General features: G+C 38.6%; 2 protein-coding genes across 5 annotated transcripts in view; one reads left to right on the forward strand and one right to left on the reverse strand.

The window, feature by feature from the left end:
* The window catches only part of LOC127488233 (zinc finger protein 665-like), a 55,213-nt gene extending 47,097 nt beyond the window's left edge, over nucleotides 1-8,116 (forward strand). For all 4 annotated transcript variants that reach the window (XM_070068647.1, XM_070068649.1, XM_070068648.1 and 1 more), the window contains one exon: nucleotides 1,356-8,116. In XM_070068647.1, coding sequence (XP_069924748.1) covers nucleotides 1,356-3,478 — 2,123 coding nt within the window. In that variant the 3' untranslated portion in view covers nucleotides 3,479-8,116. The remainder of the gene's footprint in view (nucleotides 1-1,355) is intronic.
* On the reverse strand, nucleotides 5,725-16,192 carry LOC100346936 (non-POU domain-containing octamer-binding protein). Its single transcript, XM_070068651.1, has one exon. The coding sequence runs from the start codon at nucleotides 8,040-8,042 to the stop codon at nucleotides 6,630-6,632; it is 1,413 nt and encodes a 470-aa protein (XP_069924752.1). The 5' UTR covers nucleotides 8,043-16,192; the 3' UTR covers nucleotides 5,725-6,629.
* Nucleotides 16,193-16,470: the final 278 nt, after the last annotated feature.

The following is a 16,470-nucleotide window of genomic DNA, read 5'->3' on the forward strand; positions in this document are numbered from 1 at the left end:
CTTATATAAAACATGAAAATATGTGATCCTAGACTCACCAAAAAACTAATGAGATTTTGAGACCCAAGGTCAAGTAGCCTCGTGGGTTTATGTTAAGTAGCTCAGATTTCTTTAAGGGTGGAGTTTGAAGAGTGATTTCTCTCTTATTTTTCAGTATCATTGAAAAATAAGCAAATAAAAAGATAAGAAAAGCATAGAAAATGAAGCTTTCAGTGAAAATAGGAGGCAACTGATCAAAAGCCTCCAGAAATTCAAATCATCACAGGAATTTTTCTAGAAAGAATTGAGAGGAGGTAACCAGCACTGATGATTTCAGAATGAGCTAGAAAACACTTTTCAAAGAAGATAAGCACATCCCGGTTTGCAGAAATAAATTCTTCAAACTGATTGGGAGTGTTTAACTAAAGTGGTATACTGGGAATTTTCTGTACCTGTTGTACTTTTGAGAAGCTGAAGGTGTTGGGTGTCCTTAGGAATTTTGGGAAGCTGTCATAGAGTAGAGACAAAGTAGTTTTTCATTCGAAAAATCCCACAAATGATGTTTACCTAGGAAGACTGAGCACGAGACAGTCATAGATTCAAATCATACTCCTTAAATGTTGTCCTGCTTAAAGTACAGGCACATTTCACTCTTCTCCACCTGCAAGTAAATGATCAGTAAAACTTTCTCATGTTTATGGTTGAGATATCAGAGAAGCAAAAAGCACACAATTTTTATAAAAATAAACTGGAGAAAAAGGACAGGGAAAAAAATTGTTGCTAGGTAGTGGGTGAATATTTTTATTAAACATTTGTCCATTCTTTAAAATATTTTATAGTTATTTCATCTTTGTGAAAGGCAGAGTGATAGTGAGAGAAGAGAGAGAGAAAGAGGTCCTCTATTAGCTCACTTCCCAGATGCCTGCAACACTTAGGTCTAACTAGTCTGAAGCCAAAACTCTAGAATCCCTCTAGTTTTCCCTGGTTTCTCACAGGTTCCCAGGCACATGAACCATTATCTGCTTCCTTCCAGTTTACATAGGCAGAGAGCTGTACTGAAAGCAGAGTAGCCAGGGCTCAAACTGACACTGTTTTGAGATGCAGGCATCCCACACTTCATAGCACAAATGTCATTCTACCATCCTTGACAAATTCCCATAGTAAAAAGGATCATGTTTGAACATTGGGAAACCTCATGGTATATTAATGTATTAAGGAGAAAAACCATATAATGGTTACAAATAAGTACTTCATACTGATTTTGTCAAAATCTTATGCCACTTGGATTACAAGTAACTTCATTCCCTTTACATGAGCATGCCAGGAGAAACAGTTACATGTGATTCAGTGACATGATTGCTTTTTTCTCATTTCAGTGGTCATGAAAAGGGATGACCTGATTAAGATCAACCAGGAAAGTCAGGACACAAATCTGAATCAGGATTTTATGAAAAATAACAAGACATCAGCTCTCAAGAGAGTTGAATTAAGAAAAACTCTTAGTTTAAATTCAAGCCATATTCCAACACTGATTATTCAAAAGGGAATCTATTCAGGATTGAAGCCTGAGGAATGCAATAAATGTCACACTGTGTATCCCCCCAGTGGGCCTGATCAACTACAGGCTGGAGAAAAATTTGATAACACTAAGATACCTGGAAAATCTCTGCAGTTCTGTGAGCCTCTTAGTCAGCATGACAATATTCATATCATGAAGCAGCCATTTGGACCCACTGGACAAGCAAAAGTCTTCACAAGAAAGATGTTCTGTAAATCTGAGAGGGTTCATATGGCAGAAAACTGTAATAAATCAACTGTCACTTTTGGAAAAGCAACTCAAATAGAAAAAGCTATCCATGAGAATTCTAGCCTCAGTGTGCATCAACAAACTCACACAAGAAAGATTGATAAGTACATTATGTATGTTGAACCTGTCATTCACCAGTCACATCTTGCAATAAACCAGAGACTAAACACAAGGGAAAAACTTTACAAAAGTAAACCTTGTGGAAAATTACTCAGTTTTAATTCACCTTCTGAATGTAATGACTGTGGAAAAGCCTTTGGACAAAAGTCAGTCCTCAGAAAACATCAACAAATTGACACAGGGGAGAAACCTCATGAATGTAGTGACTGTGGAAAAGCCTTTACACAAAAGTCATACCTCATAAACCATGAGCAAATTCACACAGGGGAGAAACCTCATAAATGTAATGAGTGTGGGAAAGCCTTTGGACGAAAGTCAGACCTCATCATACACCAGAGAATTCACACAGGGGAGAAACCTCATAAATGTAATGACTGTGGAAAATCCTTTGGACAAAAGTCACACCTCATCATACACCAGCGAATTCACACAGGGGAGAAACCTCATAAATGTAATGACTGTGGAAAAGCCTTTAGACACAAGTCACACCTCATCATACACCAGCAAATTCACACAGGGGAGAAACCTCATAAATGTAATGACTGTGGAAAAGCCTTTGGACGAAAGTCAAACCTCATCATACACCAGCGAATTCACACAGGGGAGAAACCTCATAGATGTAATGACTGTGGAAAAGCCTTTGGAAGAAAGTCACACCTCATCATACACCAGAGAATTCACACAGGGGAGAAACCTCATAGATGTAATGACTGTGGAAAAGCCTTTGGACAAAAGTCATGCCTCATCATACACCAGCGAATTCACACAGGGAAGAAACCTCATAAATGTAATGACTGTGGAAAAGCCTTTGGACACAAGTCACACCTCATCATACACCAGCAAATTCACACAGGGGAGAAACCTCATAAATGTAATGACTGTGAAAAAGCCTTTGGAAAAAAGTCAGACCTCATGGTACACCTGCAAATTCACACAGGGGAGAAACCGCATAAATGTAATGACTGTGGAAAAGCCTTTAGACACAAGTCACACCTCATCATACACCAGCAAATTCACACAGGGGAGAAACCTCATAAATGTAATGACTGTGGAAAAGCCTTTGGAAAAAAGTCAGACCTCATCATACACCAGAGAATTCACACAGGGGAGAAACCTCATAGATGTAATGAGTGTGGGAAAGCCTTTGGACGAAAGTCACACCTCATCATACACCAGCGAATTCACACAGGGGAGAAACCTCATAGATGTAATGACTGTGGAAAAGCCTTTGGACACAAGTCACACCTCGTCATACACCAGCAAATTCACACAGGGGAGAAACCTCATAAATGTAATGACTGTGGAAAAGCCTTTGGACGAAAGTCAAACCTCAGCATACACCAGCGAATTCACACAGGGGAGAAACCTCATAAATGTAATGACTGTGGAAAAGCCTTTGGAAGAAAGTCACACCTCATCATACACCAGAGAATTCACACAGGGGAGAAACCTCATAGATGTAATGACTGTGGAAAAGCCTTTGGACAAAAGTCATGCCTCATCATACACCAGCGAATTCACACAGGGGAGAAACCTCATGATTGTAATGACTGTGGAAAAGCCTTTGGATAAAAGACAAACCTCATATCACAGCAGAGAATTCACACAGGGTAGAAAACTCATGATTGTAATAACTGTGGAAAGCATTTAGCCATAAGTCAACCTTCATCATGCATCAGAGAATTCACACAGTGCAGAAACCTTATGAATGTAATGACTGGAAAAGCCTTTGAACAAAAGTCAAACCTCATAATGTACCATAGAATGAACACAGTGTTTAAACTTCATGAGTGTAATGACTGTGGAAAAACTTGATTTTAGGTTCCAACTCGAAATGCATCAGAAGATTCACACCTTTATAAATCATATGTTATAAACCGTAGCTCATATCACACCAGAGAATTCACACTGGGGAGAAACTTCATGAATGCAATGACTGTAGAAAAGCCCTTGGCAATAAGTCACATCCAAGAATGCATCAAAAAATTCACATGAAGAGAAACCTTTTGGACATAATGACTTAGAAAGCTTTTTCCCATAATTCAGCCCTCATTGCACATCATCTAATTCATATGGGGGAAAACACTTTGGATATAATGCATATGGAAAAGCCTTTATCCATAAGTAACACCTCATAAAACATCAGAATTCACATGGGGGAGAAACCTTATGAATGGAATGAGTGTTGAAAACTCTGCCAAAATCACACAATATAACAGAATTTATTACATGGTGGAAATCTTGTAATAAATGTGGGAAAGCCTTTTGTCAGAAGGAATACCTCATAACACATGTAGATCAAGCAAGGGAGAGAACTTAAGAATATAATGAATGTGAAGGACTTTTTCCAAAATCAATATAACCATGTGACAGAGCCTTTTGCTGGAAATTACATCCCATACAATAGGCACTCCCATAAGGAAGAAAGGTCGGGACCAGTGCTGTGGCACAGTAGGTTAAAGTCCTGGCCTGAAATGCCGGTATACCATATGGGCACTGGTTCTAGTCCCAGTTGCTCCTTTTCTGATCCAGCTCTCTGCTATGGCCTGGGAAAGCAGAAGATGGCCCTGCACCCATGTGGGAGACCCAGAAGAAACTCCTGACTCCTGGCTTTGGATCACTGTAGCTCCAGCCATTGCATCCATCTGGGGAGAGAACTAGCGGATGGAAGACCTCTTTCTGCTTCTCTGTAACTCTTTCAAATAAATAAAGTAAATTGTTAAAAAAAATGAAGAAGTTCAGAAATATTATTAGTGTGACAAAAAGCCATTTGTCAGAAATTGCATTATACATCAGAGAATTCACACAAGGGATTTCTTAGTGTAATGAATGTGGAAGTATATTTTCATGGAAATCAGGCTTGCATAAATATGCAACTCAAAAAAGGTGATATCCTTCAAGTGCAATAGACCTCAAAAAACCATAACCAGAAATTAAACATCAGGCCGGTGCCATGGAGCAGTAGGTTAATCCTCCACCTGCTATGCTGGCATCCCATATGGGTGCCAGTTCTAGTCCCAGCTGCTCCTCTTCAATTCTGCTCTCTACTATGGCCTGGGAAAGTAGTAAAAGACAGCCCAAGTGCTTCAGCCTCTGCACCAACATGGAAGACCAGGAAGAAGCACCTGGCACTTGGCTTCAGATCAGTGCAGCTCTGGCCATTGTGGCCATTTAAAGAGTGAACCAACAGAAGGAAGACCTTTATCTCTGTCTCTCTCACTGTTTATAACTCTACCTGTCAAATAAATAAAAATCTCAAAAAACAAGCCATTAAACATCAACTAACACCAGAGAATTCATAAAGTAAAATGTCAATTTAATGAATGTGAAAAAATTCTTCTGCCATTAATCAATTCACATGAAGAGACTCAGAAATGAGAAAACACACATGCATAGAAAAGTCATGTACCATAGGTCACCTCTCAATGGTTACCTGACAACTCACAGAAAGAAAAAATCCTACGACTGTATTATCATGGGAAATACCTTTATTATTAGGCAAACTTCCACAAAAGATAGCAAGATTACAGAGAGAAGTCTCTGAAATATAATTTGTTTGGAAGAATTCATTGGTGGAATCACACCTTAATGAGTATTGGGCAGTTTTCATGATGAATTGTGACAGAGTGGTTAACCATTCTTCAGAAATTTTTCTCTTATTCAAACTGAACTTTTGGTTTCTCATTATTGTGAGTGGGATCAAGTATATGAACTGAACTGTGCTCTCTTGTGTAAATTTTGTTAATAAATGTTTAAAAGTTGAGTAACAGTTATTTAAACAGTTATTTGGAATATCATCTTCATCAATTACAAAGTTATTTGTTTTTTTTTTTTTTAAAGGCTTAAAATGTGTTTTAATAAGTTGATGCTGCATTTCTGCTCCATTTCTCAGAAAAACTCCAAATTTAAGATATCAGGGACAAATCAAACATGACACATCAATAGAAAATGCACAGCATAACTACCTAAGATAGGCAATGCTAAGAGCTACTGTCAGACCTTCAGCATACAGCAACCCTGTTTCCAAGATTGTACTAAGCCTATCACGAAAAGCTGTGAACAGCAACATCAGACACAAAAGGGCCATTCTTGGGTTGTCCTTACCCAAGAGAAAGATGGAGGCAAGTTAACACAAAATTTTTTAAAGATATACTAAAATGAAAATCTCTAAGAGAAAATGTCTTCCTTAGGACATGACAGGGTAATATATGGGATAGAACAGAACCGTATGTAAGCTGTCTGTGACCTCTGTGGACATTTGCCTGAATTCTCACCTGGGAGTGGAACAATGGGGCTAAGGTCATTGGGGGATGTTTGGTTTTGGTGGTATATGTGGCAGTGTCTCTGGGGCTGGGGGAAGGGAAGAGTGGTGTGGAGATGAGAAAGCAAATAAAACAGAATGGACAAAAACCGGAATGATCAAGATTAACGGGGTTCTAACTGGATCCATTTTGCCACAGTTCCCCCAGGCCCTCAACAATTAAACATTTGAGACTTCAGGAATGCACCACACAAAATCAAACAAAATACCACACAAAATTCATTTGTTAAATATCACCCCTCCCTTGCCCTCTGCCTCCAGCATACTCCCTCAAGTAGTACAGGCAGGAAAGACCTAACTATTGGGAGGAATCCCTAACACTTTTCCAGGGTAGAATTCTGGCTAGTCCAAAAAGGGTCCTTTTTCTTAAAGGGTTTTGAGAAACTAGACACTGCAACTTTATTAGTATCGGCGACGTTTGTTTGGAGCAAATTCAGCTCCAGGAGCTGCACGGTTGAATGCAGGAGGAGTTCCACCAATTGCCCCAATTCCTTCCATTGTAGCAGCTTGGCCAAAACGTTCAGTCGTTGGTGGGGTCAATCCCAAGGTTCCATCCGGCATCATAGTGGCAGGTCCTGGAGGTGCTGGGGTACCAGCTGGCACAGGAGCGGGGGGCATGGCACCTCTGTTGTTTATGCCCATAGCACCTCCCATAGCCATCTGGCCCATCCGTATCTCCTGTTCTCTCGCATCAGGGAAGGTTCCCTTGAATCCTTCCTGCTGTCGCCGCATCATTTCTTCCTGCTGCCGTCGCATCTCTTCCTCACGGCGTCTGCGCTCCTCTTCCTGCCTGAGCTCCAGTTGCTTCCGTTTTTGCACTTCTTGGTTGTGCAACTCTTCCATTCTCCGAAGTTCTTCTTGGCGCCTCATCAAATCCTGCCTCATCAGCATGACCTGGTGCTCATGGCGAGCAGCCTCCATCTCCATCTCCAACTTCTCGCGAGCCTCCTTGATGTTACGGTCTACTTGGTCTTGCTGCTGCTTCTCCATCTCAATGAGTGCCTTCCAGCGCATGGCATATTCATACTCAAAAGAGCCAGGCTGTGCAAATCTGGGTGGCTGCTCTCTCTCTTTGTGAAATTGCTGGTTCTTAATAACCAGCTTCTCTGGAAGTCCCTCTTCATCATCTAACTGGTCCATGGGTTCCACAGTCACAGGCCGAGGAAATGTAGTTAGCAGGAAGGAGCCTTCACTGCATCTGTCCAGAGCTTTCCGAGCAGCTGGCTTCCCTGAGAACTCAACAATGCCTTTTCCTGAGGGCCTTCCTCGATCATCCACAATGACCACGGCCCTCTCCACCTGGCCAAAAACAGAAAAGGCTTCTTCCAGCAGCTCATTAGACACATACTGAGGAAGGTTTCGGACTGTAAGGGATGCACTATGGCATGCAAAGCGCACACGCAGCTGCTTTCCACGTAATGGCATATTGTCCAGCTCCACTTTGGCAATCTCCGCTAAGGTTCTTGTTTCCAAGCGGATAAAGCCAAAGCCTTTATCCTTATGAATGAAGACTTCGCCTGCCTTCCCATATTTCTCAAATAGTTTCCTCATTTCCTCCTCGGTGATGTCAGGAGGAAGATTTCCCACAAAGAGACGGCTACGCTGGGTGAAGGTCTTCTCTCCTGGTTTCCTAAAATTCTTCAGGTCAATGGTCAAGCCTTCATTCTGGCTGCTGGCCTGTTGCCCATTAGCAGGTATTGGTGGTGGTGGTGGCTGCTGCTGCTGCTGCTGGTGGTGCTGCTGGTGATGATGCTGATGATGCTTCCTTGGAGTATGGTTTTGCTTCTCCAAGTTAAAAGTTTTATTGCTCTGCATTTTTGTACCTCTACCGACGGTTCTTTCCTCAGAGTAACGGAGACGCTACACGGCCTCTACCGTCCCGAGAAAAGCACAAAGTTATTTGTTTTATAGCTGCTTTGTTGGCCACCCAGGATTCTTTCCCCACATTATTGTAGTGCAAACCAGTGATGTGACCATAGGCATATCAGGTGACACATGTTCCAGCCATCATAGTGTACCCCAGCCCTGGATAGTAAGTGTTGTGTGCAACACAAGGGAATGAGTTTGTGGTGACCTATATACCCATGAGAAATTTCAACTAATCTGTGTGCACATCTGGATTAGACTCCACTACCCAAGGTCTATTTGAATATGCAAGTAGATGTCGCACACATTACCCTCATTCTTTAAAGGGACAACTTCAAATCCTATAAGTTGCAACACTCATCTGAATTTTCCTGTATTACTGAGTGCATAATGCCTTTTTCATTCATGATGCCCATTTTCTACACTTTTTCATTCTATTCCTAATTGCCTTGAGACAAGAACATGGAATGAAGTCTATCCATGTGGTACCCATTGCAACAGAGAAGCAGGAGCATAAATGTATACTTTTTTTAAAAAAAGATTTATTTATTTGAAAGAGTTACACAGAAAGAGCAGAGGCAGAGAGAGAGGGAATCTTCCATGCAATGGTTCACTCCCCAATTGGCCACAATGGCCAGAACTGTGCTGATCCAAAGCCAGGAGCTTCCTCCAGATCTCCCATGTAGGTGCAGGGTTCCAAGCACTTGGGCCTTCTACTATTTCTCAGGCCATAGCAGAGAGCTAGATTGGAAGTGGCGTAGCTGGGTCTCGAACTGGCACCCATATGAGATGCCGACACTTCAGGTCAAGGCATTAACCTGCTGTGACAAAGTGCTGTCCCCTGTAGTACACTTTTGTATTAATTTAACTTATAATTTTTATGACCTATTTTTGTTGTATTATTCCCTGCTCCTGCAGGTGGCCCTAATTTTTATTGAAAAATGTGTGTTTTTATTCCTTCTGATTTACAAAGTCCTTTCTGGATTTATATAAATCTGATTTACATTCAGTTAATTCCTCACAATACTCTCAGGAGGAACACTTTTCCTAGGTTGCATGGCTATCCTATGATAACAGGGCTACAAATGCTATGATGTATCTAGCTGCAGTAGCTCTTTTATTTCCCATCTAGATAATAGCTGTGCAAGTAATCCATTCCACCTCCATTACTACACATGAGAAATAGCTCTTCATCCCTGTTTAAGTCCCCACAGCTTCTTACAAGTGTTCATCAAATTAAATCTTATAAACATATTTAATAGAAAATGAATGATGTAGCTGCTGGTAGTTTCAGTGAGGTTGAATGATTTGCTGGACTGCTGTTTTGTCTGGGTTATCTTTCATATTACTTAGAACTAATTTTTCACATTATATTGCTTGCCTGAGCACTTTTTCCTAGGCTCCCAGCTAAACAGGTGTTTGAAGAGTAGATTTACTGTTAATTCTCACTAAGGACAGAAGACCCACATTGAGAGCACAGATCCTTATGTGGTCCTTGGGACAGAGTGAATATTATACCCACTTGATTTAGTACTCAGGCACTAGTCTCCATTGAAGAGAAGAACTCAGCTGAACAGAATATAACTCCCTTCTGATTAAAAAAAAGATATTTACCATGCCAAAGCTGGGTGTGTCACCTTAGGCATACCTTTTACCCTTGAAAACTGAACAGAGCTCTCTGGCCACACCCACTACACGCCTCTAGAGATTCACTAAAAGCAGAAAGTCCATTTATCTACAATCATAATAGAATGATAAAAACTGCCAGAAAAAAAAGACGAGTATCTCCACAAATGCCAAACAAATGCAAGAATCCAAGAAGCAAGAATAATGAAAACATCATCATGCTCCCAAAAGAACATGGTATTTCAATATGAGATCATGAAGATGATGAGATAGAAGAAATGCAAGAAATAGAACTCAAAAATTTGGTCATAAGATTACATAGAAGTAATCAAAAGCAAATGCAGAAACTATTGATATCCATGAAGGACATGAAAGAAAATCCCATGAAATTGAAATTATCAGGAGGAATCAAGATGAAATGAAGAATTCAACAGAACATGAAATTGAGATATTAAAAAGAAATCAAAATGAAATGAAGAATTCAATAGAACAAATAAAAAATTCAGTGGACAGCCTTAAAAATAGAATCAGTGAGGCAGAAGACAATATCAGACTAAGTTGACAGAGTACAGGAAAGTATACAGTCAAACCAAACACAAGAACAGGAGATTAGAAATCTAAAAAAGACTGTTGGGAATCTACAGGATACTACAAAAAAAATAAAAAATAAAACCAACATTCTGGTTCTAGGAGTTCCTGCAGGCATGGAGAGAGAGAAAGGATTAGAAGGCATTTTTAGTGAAATACTAGCAGAAAACTGTCTGGGTTTGGAAAAAGAGACATTCAAGTGCAGGAAGCACACAGAACTTTGAATAGGCATGATCAGAAAACATCCTTGCCATGACACATTGTAATCAAACTGCCACAGTGAAACAAAAAGAGGATTCTAAAATGCGTAAGAGAGAAATGCCAGATTACTTTCAAGAAGATCTCCAATTAGACTCACAGCAGACTTCTCATCAGAAATCCTGCAGGCTAAGAGAAAATGGCAGAATCTAGCCCAAGTCTTAAGAATAAAACTGTCATCCCAGATTATCATACCCTGCAAAGCTCTCATTTGTGAATGAAGGTGAAATAAAGACCTTTCATAACAAACAGAAATTGAAAGAATTTGCCACCACTTGTCCAGACCAGCAAGATTTCTTCTTTTTTATTTTTTTTTTTTTCCGTTGTGGCAGATTTTATCTTTGTACTATGACTATAGATAAGTGGACTTTCTGCTTTCACTGAATCTCTGGAGGCTTGTATTGGGTGTGGCCAGAGAGCTCTGTTCAGTCTCCAGGGTTAAGGGTGTGCCTCAGGTGACACACCCAAGTTTGGCATGTTAAGTCTTATCTCCCCTTTTTTTAATCAGAAGGGAAGTACATTCTGCTCAGTTGGGCTCTTCTCCTCAATGGAGACCAGTGCCTGAGTACTAGCCCTAGTGGGTATAATATTTGTTTGCTCTATCCAAAGAACCACACAAAGGGTCTGTGTAGTCCTCTGTATAAGTTCAGATTCTCCAGAAATGTCTCATCAGGTAACCAGGAATCCCCAAGCTTGTGGCCTCTCCCACTGAGAGTGCTCAAAGTCGCAGCCACACCATGAGTCTTCCCACACAGCCTCAGTTTTTTATTTTTTCAGTCTTGCTTCAGAAGTTTCACACAGTCACAAGTTCCTAGTTTCCTGTTATTTCTCCCCACCAGAGTCAGGAGTCTCCACTTGGCTGCTTGCCAGGTGCAGACACAAGCTGACACAGATGTTATGTATGTCCAGAATGGCTCCTGCTCCATCAGCTTGCATGCCTTTGTGAGGTGACTGGAGAGAGAGAAACGTGTCTGTACTGTCCCTTTTTTTTCTCTCCTCTAGTTTGGCTGGCACACTTTCCCTCGGATATTTAAGCCTCATTTCCTCTAAGTTCCTGCCACATTTTTTGCCAGTGGCTCAGGCTACTGTGGTCTTGTCTCACCTCACTTTCCAGTTCTGGTGCATAGGCTCTCAGCTGTTGGAGTCATGAGCTGTGGGCACCACCCCTCCATGTGGGTCCACTGTGTCCCTCTAATGTCAGTAGAATTTCCTCTGTCATTTTTTCCCTAACTCTTCCCTGAGACTACTCTATTTCCACTTTTTGAAAACTATCTTCTCCTAGGCTAGAGCAGTAAGCTCCCTCCCTACTCCACCATCCAATTATCTCTATATGATTATGACTCTGTTTCTGCCAAATTACTAATTTATACACCATATAATCAAAATTAAATGCCTTCCATGGAGTGCATATTTATTTTGTCATTTACTACTGTCACCTGCATGTATAATGAGTAACCTGATTTGTGATATTCCTAACACAGGGAAATGATGGGTACCATGGTTTGATTTATAATTGTGTGGTCATCTACTCAATCTAAATGCTGGAAGTTGTCCCAGCAACTGTCATGTGTATAGGATTTGAGTACATTGTAGTGCCAGCATCATCATGGTCATCAGCATAGGATACATTCTTAATGTTTCTAGATGCTCCTGGAACTTTAAATTATTTTCTGATTGTGGAAATTTTCCAAACTACAAGTCTGTATCATACTGTAATTTTTCCAGTTTATTCTGGACTGTTTTTTCACCAAATATTCATCCGCATATTTGTTTTTTAATTATGGCTCACATTAAAATGACATTGTTACTAAGGGCAAGGCAAAGTTTTAACTTCCATGTGCATCAGGTTTCTATATTTTGTCTTTCATTAATTTCATCTGAGTATGTCAATATCCACATGGAAAGCAATCTTAGCACAGCCAAGGTATGATTTTTTTGGGCACTTATATTTTCATGTCATGGATGCACTAAATAATGTTCAAGTTGTGTTAGCAATCTCTATCTTTATGGCCTGTCAAATAATTTTAGAACATTACATTCTTTTACACTTTCAAGGACACTTTTTTATAGCTTCTTTATATTTTGAGAATCAAAGTTGTCATTCTTTTTAAAATTTCCATGCATTAGATCAAGACAATTTTATCTTGCTTTTAAAATTACTGAATTCAATGGCATAAGCTTTCTTTGATTTAAGAGAGGACAAATTTTCTGTATTTAAATGTGTATTTAGGGCTATTTTTATTAATATCTGTTACATCTTGCAACCTTATTCCTGTTTCTACTAAATTTACCATTTGTACACACAGCTATCAATATAAAACATATATTGAAATGAATACATTTCTCTATTTTTCATGTTGATTCAAATTTATTATTACCACCTCAATAAATAATAACCTAATTTGTGCCAATTCTAGTGCAGGGCACTTCAGGCTGCCATGATTTACTTTATCATTGTAAGGCCATCAAATTCTGGAAGATGTCCAAATTTTATTTTCACAGTACATAAGAACAATTTAGGGCCAGTTCCATCACTCATTAGCAGATTTCATTCTTAGCCTTACAGACATTCATGAAGCTTGAAATTAATCTTTAATTATGAAAATTTTAGTTAATTTTTAAATTCACTGGAGTCACTCTTTTGCACAAATACTTTAGGCCAATCCTAACCCTGTGAATCTGTGGCCATGGTAATTTCACTTTTATTGTAAGATCATCATCACCCCCAACATTCTGTAAGGTGCCCTGGAAACTGTCAGGTACACAGTGTCTCAGGGCCATTTTAGCCAAGGGTGATAATTCTTTCTCCTCAATGTAGTATATATATGAATATATGTAACATATATAACATACATATATTTTATACATAGCTAAATTTGCTACTGTGTGTCTAGATACTAGTATATTTCCTGAAAATTATGCGGGAAAATAGTGGGATCTTAATGTTATTTTTATCCCAGAATTATGTATGTTTATTTAATTTTAGAGGCTGGTAGACTTGGAGACACAGAGAAAGACCTTATTAGCTACAACTTGGTGGGTTACTCTTCATTCTTGTAATTTTCAGAAACTGGATTATTACACAAATATGAGCTATTCTTTTCTGATGATAAATACATTAAAAAATTTCAAAATGTTGCTCTCTATATATTTATATTACAAATTATATATATACATTTACATTGTAATGTCATAAATACACACACATATATATTATATATTATATATATATAAACACCTTTAAAATTATCCTTGTTATTGGTATAAATTTTTTGAATTTTAAATATTTACTTTCTTTTAACATTTTAAGTAATATGTTTGATATATTTCATATATACAGACTAATGAATGTAAGTGACACTTCTCTCAATACCCTCCCTCCCACACACACTCCAAGCCTTTCTCCTCTTCCCTCTCACATTCCCACTTAACTTTTACAAAATCTCTTTTCAGTTTACTTAATGATTGTATAGTTAACCCTACACTAAGAGTTCAACAAGTCAGCAAATAGTATGAAGAAAAAAAAATAAATTAAAAAAATCACTGTTCCTCAATGGAAAAGACAAGTGCTCTAAACAATCATCAAATCTCAAAATGTGTAACTCCAATACATTGCATTTTAGGTACTCTATTAGCTATCTCAGATCAGGGAAAACATATGATATCTGTCTTTTGGGGACTGGTTTATTTCACTAGGTATAATGGTTTTCAGTTTCATCTACCTTGTTGCAAAAGACAGGGTTTCTTTTTCTTTTTTTCATAACAGTAGTATGCCATGGTCTGTATATACCATAATTTTCTTATCAAGTCAACAATTGATTGATATATGGATTGTTCCCAGCCCTCAGCTATTGTGAATTGTGCTGCAGTGAACATGGGGTTAAAGATAACTCTTGCATATGCTAATTTCTTTTGGTTTGGGTAAATTCCAAGGAGTGGGATGGCTGGATCATATGGTAGGTCTATAATCAGATTCGTAAGACATCTCCATTCAGTCTTTCACAGTGGTTTGCACCAGTTTACACTCACACCAACAGTGGACCAGGGTAACTTTTTTCTACATCCTCATCAGTTTTGTCATTTGTTGATTTTTTTTTTTTTGACAGGCAGAGTTAGGCAGTGAGAGAGATAGAAAGTCTTCCTTCCATTGGTTCATCTCCCAAATGACCACTATGGCTGGTGCGCTGCAGCCAGCACACTGCAATGATCCAAAGCCAGGAGCCAGATTCTTTCTCCTGGTCTCCCTTGTGGGTGCTATTCTTTCTTCCCTAGTTCTGACTCTTAACACTGTTCCAAATTATGGGATTTGATTCAACGCACCAGGTCTTAAATTTAAGGTTTTATTTCTGACTTTTGAACACCCAAAAAGACAGATTTTGTGTTATTTTAAAGTAATCTATTATGTTTTCTTAATGACTCTTAAGTTCTAATTGTTTAAAACAACTGAGTTTTAAAGAAGTTATGATTTGATCAAATCTGGTCTATACTTTATTATGATGTTAAGGGATCTTATTTCAACAAGATATTTTAAGCCTTCTTGTCATCTTTTACAGGCATTCAAAAAAATCAAAGTTCCAAAGAATTTGAACTTTGATATTTCCATTTGGGTTCCTGGAAATGTCAAAGGATATACGTCTCTCATCTTGCAGAGACACCAGCTAATCAATCAGGCTATTTGGGTTATATTACAGGTACTGTTATAAAATGCCACTGATACAAATGTCTGAAAGTTAAAAAGTCTAATGATCTTGTGTCACTAGACATGGTGGTTATCTTAATGAGAAAGGCTCAGAGGCCTAAAAGAATTAAATGTTTTGTAAAATCCTACAGGTGCTTTTGAAAATACTGTGTGAAGTAAGCAAATGCCTCTTGTTGGTTAATGAGTTTATCATTTTAAACATAGCTATTTAAAGTCTTTTCTCATCCACAGTTTTCTATACCAGATTTGCTGCTCTAAACTACAACATTGTTGGTTCTGTGTTTAGCTGCCCTCCTATAGGTTCTGATGGACTTTTTCCAGCCATTTCTATTGAATTCAGTAGTTCTGAATTGTTCTGTAAACAGATGAAGTCAATAACGCACTACAGGTTCCAACTGGAAGAAAGTATGGTTAATCAATTTACAAGAACAGAAAGTAATTTTAATTGGTAATAAAAAAACAGCTAAAGATTTTAGGAAACTATTACTAAAACTGCCTTATTGTTCTATCTTGTATGTTGTGCTATGTGTGTGTTCATATTGTATGTCTACATGGGAAAATTTATTTTGAGCTCTGTCTTACTTGGTTTATCAAGGAAAGATTGCTCATAAATTTAATAGGTAAAATTAATTGAAGATGCATTTGATTCATGTGACCTGAATCTCTTTGTCAGATGTTTTAAATTTGCTGATAGAAAAAGGAACTAAAAAATGTTTTATGTTTCTGTTTTCTGTTTAAACAAGCCACATCATGTTAGAGATACCTGGCTCCTGCCATTGGATCAGCATGGTGTGCCGGCCGCAGTGTGCTGGCCGTGGCAGCCATTGGAGGGTGAACCAATGGCAAAAGAAGACCTTTCTCTCTGTCTCTCTCTCTCACTGTCCACTCTGCCTGTCAAAAAAATAAAAAATAAATAAAAAATAAAAAAAGATATTTAAGATATATTTAAATACATGTATTCTTAAAATTTATAGAAGGCATTGGACCTACAGTAAATATTTTATAGGCTATTATTTAATGGTTAAAACCACTTGCTAATATTCCATTTGACAGTGTTAGTGGGCATTCTGGCAAGCCTGACTTGCTCCCACATTTCTCTATTCTCTTTAAGATGGGACACTGACTCTGTCCTGAGGGATTCCTCAAGATGTAGTTTGATTTTTTGATCTTATGAAAGGAGTGACTAACATAATCTGTGTAACAGCA

This window comes from Oryctolagus cuniculus, chromosome 2 (assembly GCF_964237555.1).
Source record: "Oryctolagus cuniculus chromosome 2, mOryCun1.1, whole genome shotgun sequence".
Taxonomy (NCBI): Eukaryota; Metazoa; Chordata; class Mammalia; order Lagomorpha; family Leporidae; genus Oryctolagus; species Oryctolagus cuniculus.